Below are 16,394 nucleotides of genomic sequence, written 5' to 3'. Positions count from 1 at the left end.
ATTTTTAATGATATTTTCATATTTTTATTGTTAATAAAAATTAAAAAGATCTTTTACCCCCATCAACCACCAAATGTTATTTGATTCTAGAGTAAAATTGTTATTTTATTGCTGTAATCCAGGGTAAAATGTGTGTAGGTTACAATAAAATACTATTTTGCATCCCTTTCCCATTTAATTTATTTTGTTATGTTATGTTATATGATGTACACTTTTTGACGTATGGTCAAGAATCAACAGAATTGAGAGGAAGTTGGATGGAGGGATTGTATTAATAAAAATCTTAGATTACAAGGACCAAATAAAACATGAAAGAGTATAAGGTCCATATTGCAAAGTATCAAGAGTAAAAGGACCGAATTCTACGATCAATCCCTTTTGTTTTTATGATTTGGTTTTCTTCTACAAGCATCAGCAGGAATCCAGGATTTCAAAAGCATTCCTCGAAGACAAAAAGTTTTCCCACCTGATAAGACAAAAGGAAAAGTCGGTGACCTTCTCCTCCATCTCTCTTCAACATTAAGAGTAGTGTTAATACTTAGCTAGGGTTTTTAATTACCGCTTTATAGGTAACGCTCCGAACCATCTCTCAATGTCTTCACTAGGGTTCTAAAGAACTGGAATTTCTGTTTTTTTATTCATTGTATCCTTGCTATTGTTATTGTTTCTGAAATTTATGATTAATTTGACTAAGTTTGGTTGCTGCTATTTTTCTAGTTTTGTTTATAAATGCAATTCAGTGGCTATTATTGGTGCTTTAGCTTCACCTCACTACTTTTTTTTTTTTGAAGTTTAAATTTTCTGGGTTTCACTTAATTTTTGCTTTTGTGAATTCTAGCAAGAAAAACACAGATTTTTTTGTGTTGGGAAATAAAATTACACAAGGCTCCATCAACATAATTCACTGAACTACTCAATCTTTTGCATTTTATAGGGCAGGTTTTTATATTACTATCTGAAAATTTGCCACATTGGTGCAGGATTAAATTGCATTTTGCTAAATTAATAATGGGTGGTGCATCATTGACAGAGCTATCATTTCCACAAAACGATTTCCTTGAGCCATTGTTTACTGCTTCAAAATCGTCTGATTTGAAAGAAACATTAGAGATTCTGATAGCAATAGCTAAAACCGATGATGGTCGTGCAGACCTTGCTTCCAAAAACATTCTCCCGGTTGTCCTTCAGCTTATCACCCATCTACTAAATGATCCCTTTGATCATGAATATCTCTCACTCTCTTTAAGACTCATGAGAAACTTATGTGCAGGAGAAGTTGCAAACCAGAAGTCTTTTATTCAATTGAATGGAGTTGGGATTTTTTTGACAGTTTTGAGGTCTAAAAAGGTTGCTTCTTCTGAACCAGATCATGGGATTATTCGAATGGGCTTACAGGTTTTGGCGAATGTTTCTTTGGCTGGGAAAGAACACCAACAAGCTATTTGGGGTGGATTGTTCCATGATGAGTTATATATGCTTGCAAAAGTTCGGAGTCAGGGGACTTGTGATCCTCTGTGTATGATTATTTATGCCTGTTGTGATGGAAGCCCTGAATTAGTTTTGCAGCTTTGCGGGAATCAAGGGTTGCCTATTGTTGTTGAAATTATACGAACTGCATCTTTAGGTTAATATTTTGATTTATTCTGCACAATCATGCTAATATGAAATTTCCCCCCCCATCTCTTATCACCTTTTGTTTGAATTGTATTTATGATTGTTTTTGGTTGCTGTTTTACCAGTTGGTTTTGGAGAAGAGTGGCTGAAGTTGCTTCTCTCGAGGATTTGTTTAGAGGATATTTACTTCCCTCAACTCTTCTCAAGAATATATAGTGTTTGTAGTTATTGTGAAAATGGAGAGGAAATTAGTTTAAGCAGCAATCCATTTTTTACTGAACAAGCATATCTTTTAAATATCGTGTCAGAGATTTTGAATGAGCGACTGAAGGAGATTACCATTCTCAATGATTTTGCTTTGTGCATTTTTGGAATATTCAAGAAATCAGTTGAAGCTTTTGAGTTTGGTTCTAGAGCTGAATCTAGGCTCCCGACCGGGTTTGCTGTTATTGATGTCCTTGGTTACTCACTCACCATTTTAAGAGATATATGTGCTAACAATGGTGGAGTTGGCAAAGAAGATTTGGTAGATGTTGTTGATTCACTCTTGTCATCTGGACTGCTTGATTTGCTCTTATGCCTGCTTCGTGATCTAGAGCCTCCAAAAATAATCAGGAAAGCCATGAATCAGGCTGGTAACCAAGAAGCAACCACTTCTTACTTCCCTAAAGTCTGTCCTTATAAAGGATTTCGGAGAGACTTAGTTGCTGTCATTGGCAATTGTGCTTACCGAAGAAAGCATGTGCAAGATGACATTAGGCAGAAGAATGGGATGCTTCTAATGTTGCAACAGTGTGTTACAGATGAAGATAACCCATTTTTGAGGGAGTGGGGCATATGGTCGATGAGGAACTTATTGGAAGGGAATTCAGAAAACCAACAGGCAGTCGCTGAATTGGAGCTTCAAGGGTCAGTTGATATGCCTGAACTAGCTGGACTTGGTCTCAAAGTGGAGGTGGATCAAAATACTCGGAGTGCAAAGCTTGTTAATATCTCGTGATGGTATTGGCTTGGCTAATTAGATTGATTCTCTTGATCTTGTTTTCTGAATGGTATTTCTAAATTCTGTAAGTGCTACGTCAGCTTATATTATTTCCTAGAGTATAGATAATGAGAATTTACAAAACTTAGTAATAATATCTTTTGCCTTCATGGTTCAGCTAAATTTATTTTCTGATTGGTGCTTGGCTTCCTTACTACCTACGCCATCTTTTTCATGTCACTGTCATAAAAAAGGTCAATTTTTTTTAATCATCACTCATCATCTACAGGAGACTTGTTTTTCTGCAAGTGCTTCACACAAGAGGAGTTAATTACATCATGCAAAGTTGGGTATCTATGTTTGTCTTTTTTGAAGAGGACTTGTATGGATATTCTTTTTGCAGGTTTGTGTGTATAACTGAATGGCCGAGAAGACATGAAATCAACAGGAGTCGGGAAGACTAAGAAGACTTTCTACATTTCCGCATAATTCATGATTTGAGGCTGTGAAAGAGAGTTATATATAAGCCACTTTGGTTTATGCAAAGACTGAGAAATCCTACTTACTAAAAATTGTGGAATACTTTCCAAAGGATTTGAATTCGTGTTAGGTTGGTGTTATTAGAATGATCTGACAGTCTTTTCCCGAATCTCTGAGGGAGTGTTGTATGAAATATGAGCTAGAGCGTTGAATGTATTCTGCACAATTTTACCTCTCATTATTTGATATCTGAAGAGCTTGAAAGGTGATTGCTTTAGTTAAATGTTAAGTGCTATAGCTCATTCGTGTTGCCTTTTCTAAAAGGAGTAATACATATTTCTCACTAATGCACAACATTGCGTGATTGTATGTGCTAAAGCTTGTGGAGAGCATTTTATGGGTTGTAGATGAGTTTATCATGAAATTGTTTCTACCAGCTTCTTTTGCGGGAATTCTTGCAAAACTTCACGAGCGTTTATTGTATTCTGCACAATTTTACTTCTTTCGCTCTGATACTGGAAGAGCTAGCGAGGTGGTTGCTTTTGTCAAAAGTTGAGTACTCAAGCTCGCTCGTGTTGCCTTTTTAAGAGGAATACATTATTCTCATGAGCATCGAATGTATTCTGTACAATTTCTTTTTGGTTGTATTCAAACTACTATTGCTTCTGCCGCCCTGATGCATGTGCATATTTTTATTAGCATTTAGTACAGCCTTGAACGAAACATACAGGCGCATCCATTTTATTCAGTCTAGAATCCATCTGCACTCCTTATCTTTGGTATTCTACTACTCTCTCTGAAATTTCCATGTATAAGATGACTAGGGATATTTAGTTTTTATCCACAAATGTAAAAGATAATTAGTTTAGGCCAGGATTTAAATTCTTATGACAAGGTTCCTTTTGCTTTGTTGTTAACTTAATGCGATATAGATATGGCGATTGCCTGTAAAGTTTCTTTATTAATCCTTTCATTGCAACTTGGTTCGATGTTATAATAAGTTAAGCCATTGTCTCTGCTCACAAATCGGCTACGTCCCTGCTATTTAGCGTTCCTGTTGTGGTAACAGTGCCACCCGATCTAGCACATGCTACAGAAATGGCTATAAACTCTGTATTTGACATCTCTATTCCGACCATATGCAGCAAAAAAATTGAAGAACTCTATCCTGATAATACCTTCTCGTGTGTTGTTTTGATATTATTTTTTATATTTATACCCTGATTTATTTGAAAAGAATTTTTTTTGGTACCTAATATAGAGATTGACCTACACAGAACGCTCCTAGCATTGCAGTCAGCGATGACCGCTACAGTGACTTCAAGCAATGAGTTATTTTACTTTTTTGTTACATAAAAGTAGGGGTTAATGCTTTCCTACATCTCTCTATTCTTTATTTTATATTTAGAATGTCTTTTTACTATTTTTCATCTTAATATCATCTGTAGTTTCTATACTGTTCTTGTAATGTATAAGAAAAGGCACCCTAGATTCTGTACTGAATTCAAACGGTTATCACCGTTGCCATTTATTGAGATGCTTAATATTGTATGAATTCTGGAGTATTTTGCTCCCTTTTACTGCATGTTTTGAAGGAGCAGGAATTGATGGGATATTATCAATGAGTCCTACTCTCCTTTCGCATCTTATGTTTCAGGTGTGGAATTTATGCCAAGTTATTGTTCCCAATAGCTTGCTGATTAGGTTTTTCTTCACCTGCATAAAGAAGTTGTAGGACACCTACTGTTATAAAGAACAAGCAGTACACCAGTTCAAGCAATTGCCGTTTCTTTTCTTTTCTCCAGTCTCAAACAACTTAAAGGTTAACGCTTTGATTCTCCTGTTCATACGTTGGGATTTCCTGATGCTAGAAGTAAGATGGTGAAATGTCAGCTTATAATGACTGAATGCTCCTCAGGGGAAAGTCCAAAAGAAAACCTGGGAATGAAGATTGGCAATAGATACATTTAGTTAAATCTGAATGTCTCTTATGCATTTTCATTCAAACAGCAATCGGAACTATTAAATGTAAGAGAGGTTTTTTTTTTTTTTTTTTTTTTTTTTTTTGGCAAGGCAAAAAACTAGCACCAACTGGAAATAACCAAATTGGAGAGAGGGGTTTCCTGCATCAGAGCTATTGTCAGATCCTACAATGGGTGAAGAAGTACCGACACAGGTATTATCTATACATGAAGATTTCCTCGAGTAGTATCCAGTGCTTCAGAATCATCTGCGTTGGAAGAAAAATTGGAGATTTTTACTGAAGGTTCCAAAACTGCTGCTGGCCGTGCAGACCTTTCTTCCAAGAATTTTCTATCTGTTGTCCTTCAGCTTATAACTCAATCTTGGCATTACCCTTCCTGCCATGAATATGCTGTACTCTTTCTAAAACTCCAGAGAAACCTATGTGCAGGAGTATCTGTCAATCAGAAGTCGTTCATTGAATGAAATAGAGTTATATGGTTGTTTCAACTGTTTTGAGGCATAAAGGGGTTGGCAGTTGTTCTGTTCCAGATTGTGGTATCACAAGTTTTGGCGATTGTTTCTTTGGCTGGGAAAGAACACCAGCACGCTATCTGGGGTGGATTGTTTCACCATGTGTTTCCTATGATTGCAAAAGTCCGGAGTCGCGAGACTTGTGATCCTATTTGTATAATTATTTATGCTTGCTGTGACGAGAGCCCTGAATTAGTTTCTGAATCTCTGTGGGGTTCAAGGGTTGCCTATTGTGACTGAAATTCTGCGGACCGCATCTTTAGGTAAATTTTTTTTCTGCACAATTATTCTTGTATTCATTCAAGTGTTCTATTGTCTTATCACCATCTGTTTGAATTATATATTTATGATTGTTTCTTGGTTGCTTTTTTACCACTTGGTTTTAAAGAAGACTGGCTGAAGTTGCTTATCTCCAGGATTCGTTTGGATGAAATTCACTTTCCTCAACTCTTCTCGAAATTATATCATGTTTGTAATTCTGAAAACGAAGAGGAAGTTGATTCAAGTGGCAGTCCCGTTTCGACCAAGCATATCTTTTGAATTTGTTATCAAACATTTCGAGTGATCGACTGAAAGAGATAACTATTCCACATGATTTTGCTTTGTCTCTCTTTGGAGTTTTTAAGGAATCAGTCGATCCATTGACTTTGCTTCACGGGGCGAAACTGGACTTCCTACAGGATCGATCTGCCGTGGTTGATCTTCTTGGATACTCGCTTACCATTTTAAGAGACATGTCCCACGCAGGGTTTGGTGGATGTTGTTGATACGCTTTTGTCACCTGGACTTCTTGAATTGCCTTTTAGCTTGCTTCATAACCTTGAGACTCCAGCAATAATCAGGATTGTCATGAAGCAGGCTGATAACCTAGAAACAACTACTACTTGCACTCCTGAATTCTGTCCGTACACAGGATTTCGGAGAGACATGGTTGCTGTCACCGAAGAAAGCATGTCCAAGATGGTAGGGAAAAAAATGGGATTCTGTTTATGTCGCGACAGTGTGTTACTAACGAAAATAACCCATATTTAAGGGAGTGGGGCATTCAAAGAACAAACAGGCGATAGCTGAATCGGATCTTCAAGGGTCAGTCAATGTGCCCGAACTTGCTGGACTTAGTCTCGGAATGGAGATCGATCAAAAGACTCAGCATGCAGTGCTTGTTAATGTATCATGATGATGCTATCTTGGTTAATTGGTTTAAAAATTTGGTCTTCAACATTCTGTAACTACTGCATACCGGTTCCTTTCAATAATCACTGCTTGTGGTGTTGGGTTTCTGCATGGAGCGCTTCCGCTTTCTAGATTTTGAGGCTGTGAAAGAAACCTTTGCATATGCAAGCTACCTGTGGCTTGTGCAAGGACTGGAAAATCCCACTTCCAAGGTTATAGAACAGTTTCGAAGGATTTGGATTTTTGTTATTAGAATATGATCACAAGCAAGGAAAACCTCATTGAAATGTATTCTTCACGATTTTGCTTCTTGTTATCTTAAAGTTTCTGCCAAAAGTTTTCAGTACTAGAGCTCATTTGCGTAATTGCGTTGCCTTTCTTAAGAGGTTTACTACGTTGTTTCATAAATTGTAATATCTTAGTGGTCACCGGCTTCAAAGAAAATTGGAAAATATATTGCTTTTCATCCAGTTTCAAACAACTGGAACGATAACTCTTCGATTCTCCTGCCCATGCACTGGAATTTCCAAACGTTAAAAGTAGTATGGGTGAAGTGTCAGCTTATAAAGCCTGAAGGCTCCCCAAGCAAAAGTTAACTGGGAAATAAATGCACTTGTGAAATCTGCAAGTTTCCTATGCATGCTCTTTCAAAAACAGCAAGCACAACCATAAGAATATAATTCGAACATCAGTCAAATAAAATAAAAATCTCCAGATGTTAAACATTCATCGTAAAATCTTTATGTAGCAGTTGTGTTTACACAAATATACAAAAATACAAGCTCTTCATTCTCAATCGAGACTTCGGCACAAGAAGGAATAATTTTCTTGAAGATGTACAATGAATAGCATCCTTCATATCATGGGTTTTGTGAAATTAATCATGTTTATGCCCCCAAAATAGAGCGAGGGTGAACATACATTATCATTGGCTTTTTAACAAGTAAAGATGGGTATATTTCAAAACTCTGTGCTTGAATCACTATCCTATATGTATATTCATCCTTTTTGATCTAATAGCCAGTGGAAACTTGACATTACAGATTTATTTAGATGGTCAGATTCTCCTGAATTGCAAGAAACGAACCTATTATATTTCCTCCCACATCTGGGAAAGTCTCAGATCCAGGAATAGGCCTCACCTTGCCCTTCCGATCAACTTCAACTGGGTACTTTAGCAGGTGCCCTGTCATCTCTGATATCTCCTCAGAGGCGAATTGTTTCCAATTCATCTCCCCCATTGCTTTAATTCTCCTAACACATTCAAGACTCTCTGGTTTTGTAAAGCAGTCCTCAATAACTCCAGTATGCTCTGCCCAGAGAGACATCCGATATCCATGGATCTAAAAAGGAAGCATTTTGTTCAAGAAACAGCAAGTCAGTTAGCAAATACAAGAAATTTCAGAGTTTCCAATATTAAATAAAATATGTAGGTTTTTTAACTGCATCCTGAGGCAAGGATGAAGGATAAACAAATAAAATCTCCATCTCTCATGTCAACTTTTCATGCATGACTGTCATTGTTGACAGGAATGACTGACAAAAAACTGGTTCTACAGTCAAGTGGCACAACAGTTCAGATTCTTTGATATTTTCTAATTCACATTTTCTTTCAAAAAAAGTTTCCTCGTATTAATTTTCATATTTTGTTTTTCATATTTAATTTATTCATTCAACCATAATCAGACAAAAACAACTCTTCAAGCACCATAAATAATTCTTCAGCTTTTACACAACCGCAGACATTGCTTCACTATTTCAATGCTGTGTTGCACTATAATGCCATCAAATCATTATTGTTGTTCTTCTAAACTAGTTTTTTTTTTTTTCAAGTAATTCTCCATTTTTCAAGCAGAGAATCCTTTTTCTTGTGAATCAATTGTCATATTGAGTTTCTGTTTTCAACTGTGACAGAAACAGATGTGGTTTTCATATTATCTCGATGAAGGTTACCTGTCCAAGTGGATTAGATTGTTTTCTTGCCCAGGTATGTTGAGGTTGGTAGGCTCCCATTGCAATCTCAGTGTCTCTAGTGCCCTCCATGGAACGCTGATTTATGTTCGCAGATCCCAGTATTACATACTCATCATCAACTATCATCCCTTTTGAATGAACATAAATCATGAACCGCCGGCTTTTCCGACTAAGTGCCTGGAAATGCCACAATACAGCACATTATTAAGGAGAGAAAAGGATGGAGAGAATCTGAAAAATTTAGATGGTCTCAAATGAACCAATATCTGACCCTGCTCATACAGAAACAAATAAGAAAATAAAATAAAAGGTATCAAAATCATCAAATTGCAGCAAATTCTCCGGCTGTGTGTTAAAAATAGAGTTGAGGTATCCAAGTATGAAATTCAAATTTTCTAGGATAACAGGATTCAAGGACGTCATTTTGCATCAGAGGTTTCTCATTTTCCGAATAACTGCAAAATACATTGCATGAATGAAACAACCGAGTTCAAGAATGAAGATACCTGAGGAGTGTGTGAACTTGGGGGACTTGGCATGCATGAAGAATTAAATCCATCTACAGATTCACGATTACCAAGACAGAAGAAGTTCAAGAAATCCTGCGGTGAGAATGCTTCCTCAAGTCCGACCTCCACTAGAGCCTTGTAAATAGTCTCGTACATCATTTGCATCGTTTTATGCTGCAGCAATTATCAACATTCCCAGATTAACATAACATAATACCACCATTTAGTGCAGACTTTTCTGTTGCATGACAAATCTTAGTTCCATTTGGCTTTCCAGTTCTTGGGTCTAGAAACTCAAAAGAGTAAAATATGAAACGACAAAAAGTTAAGCTATTTAATATTTTATTGGATGATGCAAATAGCTAGCAAGTAGAAAACATATACAGATAAATAAACTAGGCAAATTAGTTCCGAGCTGTTAACTTTTTATAACCAACAAGTTAGAGTAGGTTTGTTTATAGATTTTAGGTCATGTTCTACCCCAATAACATGATGCAATCCCCTAACAAGCTGTAACAACAGCTTTTTTACGAACTGATTTTTTCTATAAAATTTTTTCGTATTTACAAAGTGAATACTACTTTATCATTGATATCACTTGCTTGTCATCTTTCCCCATGAAAAAACAGATCTCTACCAGTGAATTAGGACCGGGTAAAAACTTTTATTAGTATCCACAAACTTTTACCTGTTCAGATTTTCTTTTAAAGACATCAATCATGCTGACTAGTAAAGCACAAGAAAGGGCAAATGGCCATTCCTAACAAAACAAAGGTTTCGACTACCAAATCTGTAGCTGGAACCTACCTGCCAAAACAAAATCCTTTGTGTAGCAGCACCAGTTGGAACACCCTCTGGCCACATCGGAACAACAATGTAGGCAGCAAATCTCTCATGTGCTCTGATTTTATTGGCAATCTTTAGTGCGATTTCCATAGGAATCAAATTATTAGCCCCTGCAAGAAGGCAACATGACAACAGTTCAGTATCTAAATAAATTTTTTTGCTGGAACTATAGAAAACAGCTCTTTACAGCAATAGTCCATCTAGTTGAGATACTGAGATACCCCAGAAAAGAACAATACATGGAGAATTTTTGTTGTGAAAAAGTAGCAAGTATGAAATCAACTAACACCACATTGCACACATAAACTGTACAAAAAAGTCAATTCTCTACCTTAAACTTGTGAGGGACACCCAATAAAAGAAAAAAAAGTACAACTTCTCTTCTGGCACAACGACAGAAGGATCCAGGATATTGTTTTAGTTGCTTTCTTTCTTTTAGTTTCTTATTTGATTGAGATTTCTGTTTAGATATTGTTGTTCCTTTTAATTCCTCTATCCTTCTTCAGCATTCTTTAATCAAGGTTAAGACTTCCACTAATCGTATTTCCTATAATTCTTTTGGATAGTCTGTTTCTTAATCGTGCTACATACTCTCCCATGTTACTTTATCACTAACCTTTCCTTTTTTAAAGCACCTTCAATTTCTCCACCCTTCACAATTGTGCCCCAGTAACCTATTTGCCCAATTCTTTTGCAGTATTTTGGTTAAAGAAGGGAATGAAAAATTAATGAACAATGAGAGGAATTCAGGTACCATTACATCTTTACTCCAACAAAACTGAGTACAATCTTTGTTTCAAAACTGCAAAGTTCGTGCTTTCCATGTTGACTAGAAAACAGGGAAGGCAATGAAATGCAGTCTTCAAAGCAGCCTGCCTTAACATGATTTTTTCATAAAATCAGATAAGAGGTTCCTCACCTAAATCTTTATATGAACTCCAGTTGTACGAAGACCCAATGAAATACTGGTTCTCTATGTAAATAAAATGCTGGGCAGCACGGATGGCCATCACATATGCTGTATGTATGCTCATGTCAATGAGTACATTCTTTCCACACACCAGGTTCTGTTACAACAGAATAGTCAGTCAACTTCCACACGTAGCCATGAAAACACAAACACCTCCCCCTTGCACATGCTCAATAGAGAAACAATGGGCAACCGGTTGCCAAATATTCTCTTATCTTGATTTTTTACTTGTCAAAATAATAATTACAATAACCATCTCACCTTTTTTGTGGCATCCTTTGGATCCTTTGGGAAGTCTTTCACGGAGTTTGAATCAATTGATCGAAAAATCTGTGGTTTAGAAAAGGCAAAGTCAAATGCAATTTCATTACAGCAAACTATATTCAGCTCTACGACCAAAATAACCCCTTCCCATCACAGTGCATGATCCTTGAGCAGGCTTGGACAAATTACCTGAACATGCCAAGCTTCAGGATCGTCCTCACTAACAGGAGTCTCGAAAACACCTATAATGTCTGGAATTCTGTCTATCCTGAGTAAAGCATCATCATATGATGTTTTTAGTTTTTTAAGCCCCTTAGGTTTTGCAGCCTTCATCCAACGCTCCTCAAAGTTAGTTAGAACATCATATGCTGCTGGACCATCTATTCTGCTGTGCAAGTCATGCCACGGTTCTCTTGGGCAATTTGCGACACTACCCTGCTCAGTATTTAAACAACTACATAATTAAGGAAAGAAGACAATGATTTCATTACTTCTAAAAGTCAACTCTAAGCAAGAAGATTATGTCTGCTTATCTTTTATATCATCAATAACATGCCAAATAGCACTTCTACAACTGAATCATATAACCAATCACAAGTGAACAACAGCAGAGGTAAAATTTAAGACTTACAGTGAAAGTAGGGTTGTGATAGTCATCTTTGTGCACATTTTGCAGCGTCCTAAATAGAGGATGATCTGGAGTATCATATCGACCATCACATAAATCAAGTCCACCAACAAAAGCTATGATTTTTCTTCTATTATTGCCAGCATCAGCATCTACAATCACAGTTTTCTGGTGATGTGTATAAATTGTTCCGACCTCCTGATAATTTGAAACAGCAGAGGAAATTCGGTTAAAATTTCCACTCCAATACTAAAAAAGAAAACTTGCTGGAATGAGAAAGAATGCTCTCAGGTATTGCCGATTGACACATGTCTCCTGCTTCACCTCACTGAGCAAAAAAAAAAAAAAAACAAAGAAAGAAGGAAAAGAAAAGGTAACATGACAACAAATTTCAGACAAATTCCTTTTAACAACATGGAGGAGCAGCAAGAAGAAAGAATATCTATGCTACAGATTTTCTAACTACTATTAGCAAAAAAGTGAGCAATGATCAGCTTGTGATACTGAATTAGTTACTGCAGGGCTGCTGGCCTGGAGTACGCTCAATTCAGTTAAGGTTTATACTTAGCAATTACATTCTGCAATAAAAGAATTATATGTAAGAGAATTCTTTTAGCACTTAAACCAATGACCAATCATAATAAATGCTCTTGTTATGGTAGGTAAACTGACAGGCTCAACATATCAAAGATGTTTGTCACTCGCCAGGCACTAAACACTGCTTCAAAGCAATAACACAGCTCAAGAACAGTTGTAATTTGGGATAACTAACCCTTTGCTTGACCCAGCTATGTTTTTTCCCAGCATTGCGAGGACAAAGAAGCACTTGAACAGATGAGTGTTTGAAAAAACGGCGAGTTTCCTCATCATGGGTTGCCATAATCCCATCCTGCATTTTAGAGAGGTTTAGTGGAAGAGTTAAGAAGCTCTCCAGTTGAAATTGAAAGTACATAACCACAGGTAGCATAATTTAAGATGAACAGTTTGAGGATTTAGCAGGGCATTTCCTTGAAATCGTGGATCATTAGACGGAAGGCTTATGCTCTACTCGAGCCCAGACAGAAAGTACATAGATCATAACGAATGCAAGAAGACACAACTGACAACAGAAGCAACAGTTTTCATAATAGCAATAATAATCAGATATGCAAGCAGAAATCAAATTTGCAAAACTACTCACATATAGGCCCACAATTTGTGAAGGTTTGCAGAGATGAAAAGGTGGTAGTTCCAAGGACATGTATCTGACCACAAACTACAGTAGAAAACTGCAATTATACAATTATATGTAGGTAAGATTCTCACCGTTTTGTATCCCAAGACACTCCTTGAAGTAGGATCATCCCAAACAAGAAGCAGCACTCTTACACCTTCCTGGGACTTGGACCTCAGAAGATCCCCGAGGGTGACACCTGAATGCTGACCACCATCCCGAACCAGAGTAACTTTGTGCCACACAGACCACCCAGTAATGTAAATTAAGCGCCGGGCTTGTCGTATAGCATCAAAGATATCTTGCCAGCATTTTCCGTGCAGATAAGGCACCCCGTCATCAAGTTGCACATTTGGAAGGCGCCCGTCCGGAACATGGGCATCTTGATAAAGAGTAACTGTTCCACCTTTCCTAAGAGGAAAATAGGTGCCTGGCACACCATGATAATCAGGACCAGCACCAACACCATGGCGATAAACGCTTAGTTGCTCCATGGGTATGTACTGAATTGAAATTCTCAATGCAGCACCAGGCTTACACTGTTTACCATTGTTATTCAAAATAGGGTAAACCCCCTCAATTCTTTCCCCTGAACATATATGTTCAACTGGAATTGCCACAACTCCTATCAACTGCGATCCCACAACATCATTGTCCTTGACAACAAAATGCACTTCTGCAGCGCGATGTGCAACAGGAACATAAAATTGTTGCATCCATACAGGATTCTCGCTATTGCTAATCACAAAAGTCCTCCCAATCACAGCATCAGCCACCGAAATCGAAACATAAGGATCACTGGTAATCTTGGTGAACGCTTGTCCTTCAATCTTGCTACTTACAATTCCAGTGTATTTGTTGAACATATCACCTAAAGTCTTGTGGAACATGTCCATGTTTGGGAGATTCTTTGCATCATAAACACAAATGTCCAAATTCCCATGCAATAGCAAAACCCTCAAAGACCCTTTACCACCTGACACTGGCACAATCTCCATACCCTGGCCATGCTTTGATCCGTTAAAGGAGGATGTATGTGCATAAGCAGAACCAGGATAGTGACCAGAAGAATCAACTTTGCTCGCATAATTTTCCTCCCAGTTACTTGAAAACGAGTCATTAGGAAAACCATAGAATTCACGTGGGGGACCATATCCAAAACTAGAGCCCTGATAGCTTTGAGGGGAATCAGGCACTGGAGGCACTGAAGGTGCTGGTGGGGATGCAGGCGCAGTAGGGTGATTATTCCTATCATTCAAATGCATATTACTTACTAAATCATCCAAAGGTGGATAAGCAGAAGAAGTACCAATAACAGCGGCATCAACTTTATCAGGATTTGATGATGATGATCCAATTCCTAAAGATGAAGAACTATCTTGTCTATGATGATCGGAAAAGCTATCATCCCTGGAGGGTGCTTGTGAAATGCTATCAGGGGAAGGATATTGGCTCGATTGAGATTGAACATAAGGGTAATTATGAAAACTTCCATTATTTTGGAGGATTGAGTTTGAAACATGTGGAGCTGGTGGATATTCAGCATATGGTGATGATGGTGATGAATAAGTTAAAGGACCAGAATGGAGGCGGTTAAAACCTAAAGGTCCTGAATCTGTTGTTGGATGTGGTGATGGTTGTAGGTGGTGAGAATAGTCTAAAGGCCCCGAATGGCTTGTTGGATATGGTGCTGAAGGTTTTTGGTGGGAATAATCTACAGAGCCTGAATGAGTAATTGAATGTGGCGGTGTTGCTGTGTATGCAGATGGAGGTGGCGGATATTGGTAAGCACCATAAGGAGGGTATGGTCCATAGGGGTAGGGCTGAGGAGAGTAGTATGGATCGGATGGTGGATACCCATAACTTGGAGGCGGAGGAGGTTGGTGAGGGTATGGATATGGATTGTTGTAAGGGTATGAAGAACCATAATTATTATCCATTTTTTCAACAGGAAAACATCAAAAGAAAACTCTTTTGTGATTCTTTATAACGGTAAAAATTGCTCATAAACTCAACCAAAACATGCAAAAAAAACCCCTCGAAGATTCATTTTTTCCCCTTTTCTTGATCAGATTCAATGGACAATCCCCTGAACAAGAAAAGGGAGGGGAAAAATCTCAAACTTGCTAGGAACAATGAGGCAAAAAGAGAAAATGAATCACCTTTTTAGAACTTATGTGAAAGAGTTTCTTGTAATCTTCAATGAAGAAGAAGGAGAACAACAAGAACAAGAAAGAAAAACAGGAACTGGAAGTGCTAAAAAAAGAAAATTTTATCACGCTGACAATGGCCGGCGTTTTCAGGTTACGAGGACGCTGTCCTAATTTTTGGTAAAGATCCAAATAACTGAGAAAATCTGGCAATTACCACATGGAAAATTTATATTGGGCAAATGTCAATGTTTACATAAGCACACCATCATATTATTTTTCAATTTTTCTTTTAAAAATACTTTATGGATTCTTTTATATTTATTATGACATTTACCCTAACACGCAAGGTTTCCTTTGAATTTCTATCAAGCTTAAAGTAAATTATAAGTTAATCCTTGTTTCCAAGAAACAACAATAAGTTAGTCCATTTGGAGTCCAAAATCATATGTTTAATCCTTTGACCAAAAATCTTTTAAATTAATACCTAAAATTATAGGTCTGATAACCAATAGAAGGTTGTAATTTATAAGGATTGTATGCGGAACTTTTTGAACCAAAGGGACTAATGTAGTAATTTGTTAGAAATATAGATTTAAGGTTGTAATTTACCCTAAAGTGTCTTACGTTATCATGAAATAAAATAAGGATCTGATGATATAGTGAAATTCAACATCTGAGACCTGTCTGCATTTAGAGTTTTCAACAGCAAGAAATATATTTTCTTCGGAGCATCATAATAGTGATACTAATGTGACAAGACAACAGCTTTCACCTTAAAAAAAAGAAAAGAAAAGAAAAATGGTAGCAGGCAGGGCAGCATGTCCTTTCTCCGATTCTGGCTTTGCCAGGTGGAATTGAGGTCATCGACAGGGATTGTCTTTTCCATCCTGTCCATCGAGGCTTGAAATAAATAAAGTTTTTAGAATAATAGTACCTTTACCTATATTTTGCAACCAAAAGTGAGCAATTGACTTTCTTTCTTTTATTGGCTTGAAATAACCAAGAAGGCTCCAGTTTTTGTTTTTTTGGAAATCTTCAACTGTTGACTTTTGCTTTTGCCTACATTACCAGGAGGTTTTCAGATAGAATGCA

General features: G+C 37.2%; 2 protein-coding genes across 5 annotated transcripts; one reads left to right on the top strand and one right to left on the bottom strand.

Annotated features, from left to right (window-relative positions):
• Positions 1–324: 324 nt before the first annotated feature.
• On the top strand, positions 325–3,353 carry LOC7464887 (uncharacterized). 4 transcript variants are annotated; one of them, XM_024585646.2, is made up of 4 exons: positions 383–569; positions 981–1,624; positions 1,740–2,616; positions 3,000–3,353. In XM_024585646.2, exons 2-3 carry the CDS (start codon positions 1,009–1,011, stop codon positions 2,612–2,614), a joined length of 1,491 nt encoding a protein of 496 aa, XP_024441414.1. In that variant the 5' UTR covers positions 383–569; positions 981–1,008; the 3' UTR covers positions 2,615–2,616; positions 3,000–3,353. The 4 variants fall into 4 exon arrangements, 2 of the variants coding, with proteins under 2 accessions (XP_052302727.1, XP_024441414.1); XR_008057208.1 differs by having other exon boundaries at positions 384–569; positions 1,740–2,666; XR_008057207.1 differs by having other exon boundaries at positions 384–569; positions 1,740–2,681.
• A 4,089-nt stretch (positions 3,354–7,442) lies between these two features.
• Positions 7,443–15,514, bottom strand: LOC7496922 (phospholipase D gamma 1). The gene is made up of 10 exons (XM_002320051.4): positions 13,242–15,514; positions 12,709–12,825; positions 11,940–12,134; positions 11,498–11,743; positions 11,306–11,374; positions 10,994–11,141; positions 10,036–10,184; positions 9,226–9,402; positions 8,699–8,896; positions 7,443–8,088 (listed from the first exon to the last, which is right to left on the bottom strand). The coding sequence occupies exons 1-10, from the start codon at positions 15,087–15,089 to the stop codon at positions 7,795–7,797; spliced, it is 3,441 nt and encodes a 1,146-aa protein (XP_002320087.3). The 5' UTR covers positions 15,090–15,514; the 3' UTR covers positions 7,443–7,794.
• Between the last annotated feature and the right edge of the window lie 880 nt (positions 15,515–16,394).

Source organism: Populus trichocarpa, chromosome 14 (genome assembly GCF_000002775.5).
Source record: "Populus trichocarpa isolate Nisqually-1 chromosome 14, P.trichocarpa_v4.1, whole genome shotgun sequence".
In the NCBI taxonomy this organism is placed as follows: Eukaryota; Viridiplantae; Streptophyta; class Magnoliopsida; order Malpighiales; family Salicaceae; genus Populus; species Populus trichocarpa.
The sequence above is the reverse complement of the archived record's forward strand: the minus strand, read 5'-3'. Positions and strand labels throughout refer to the sequence as shown.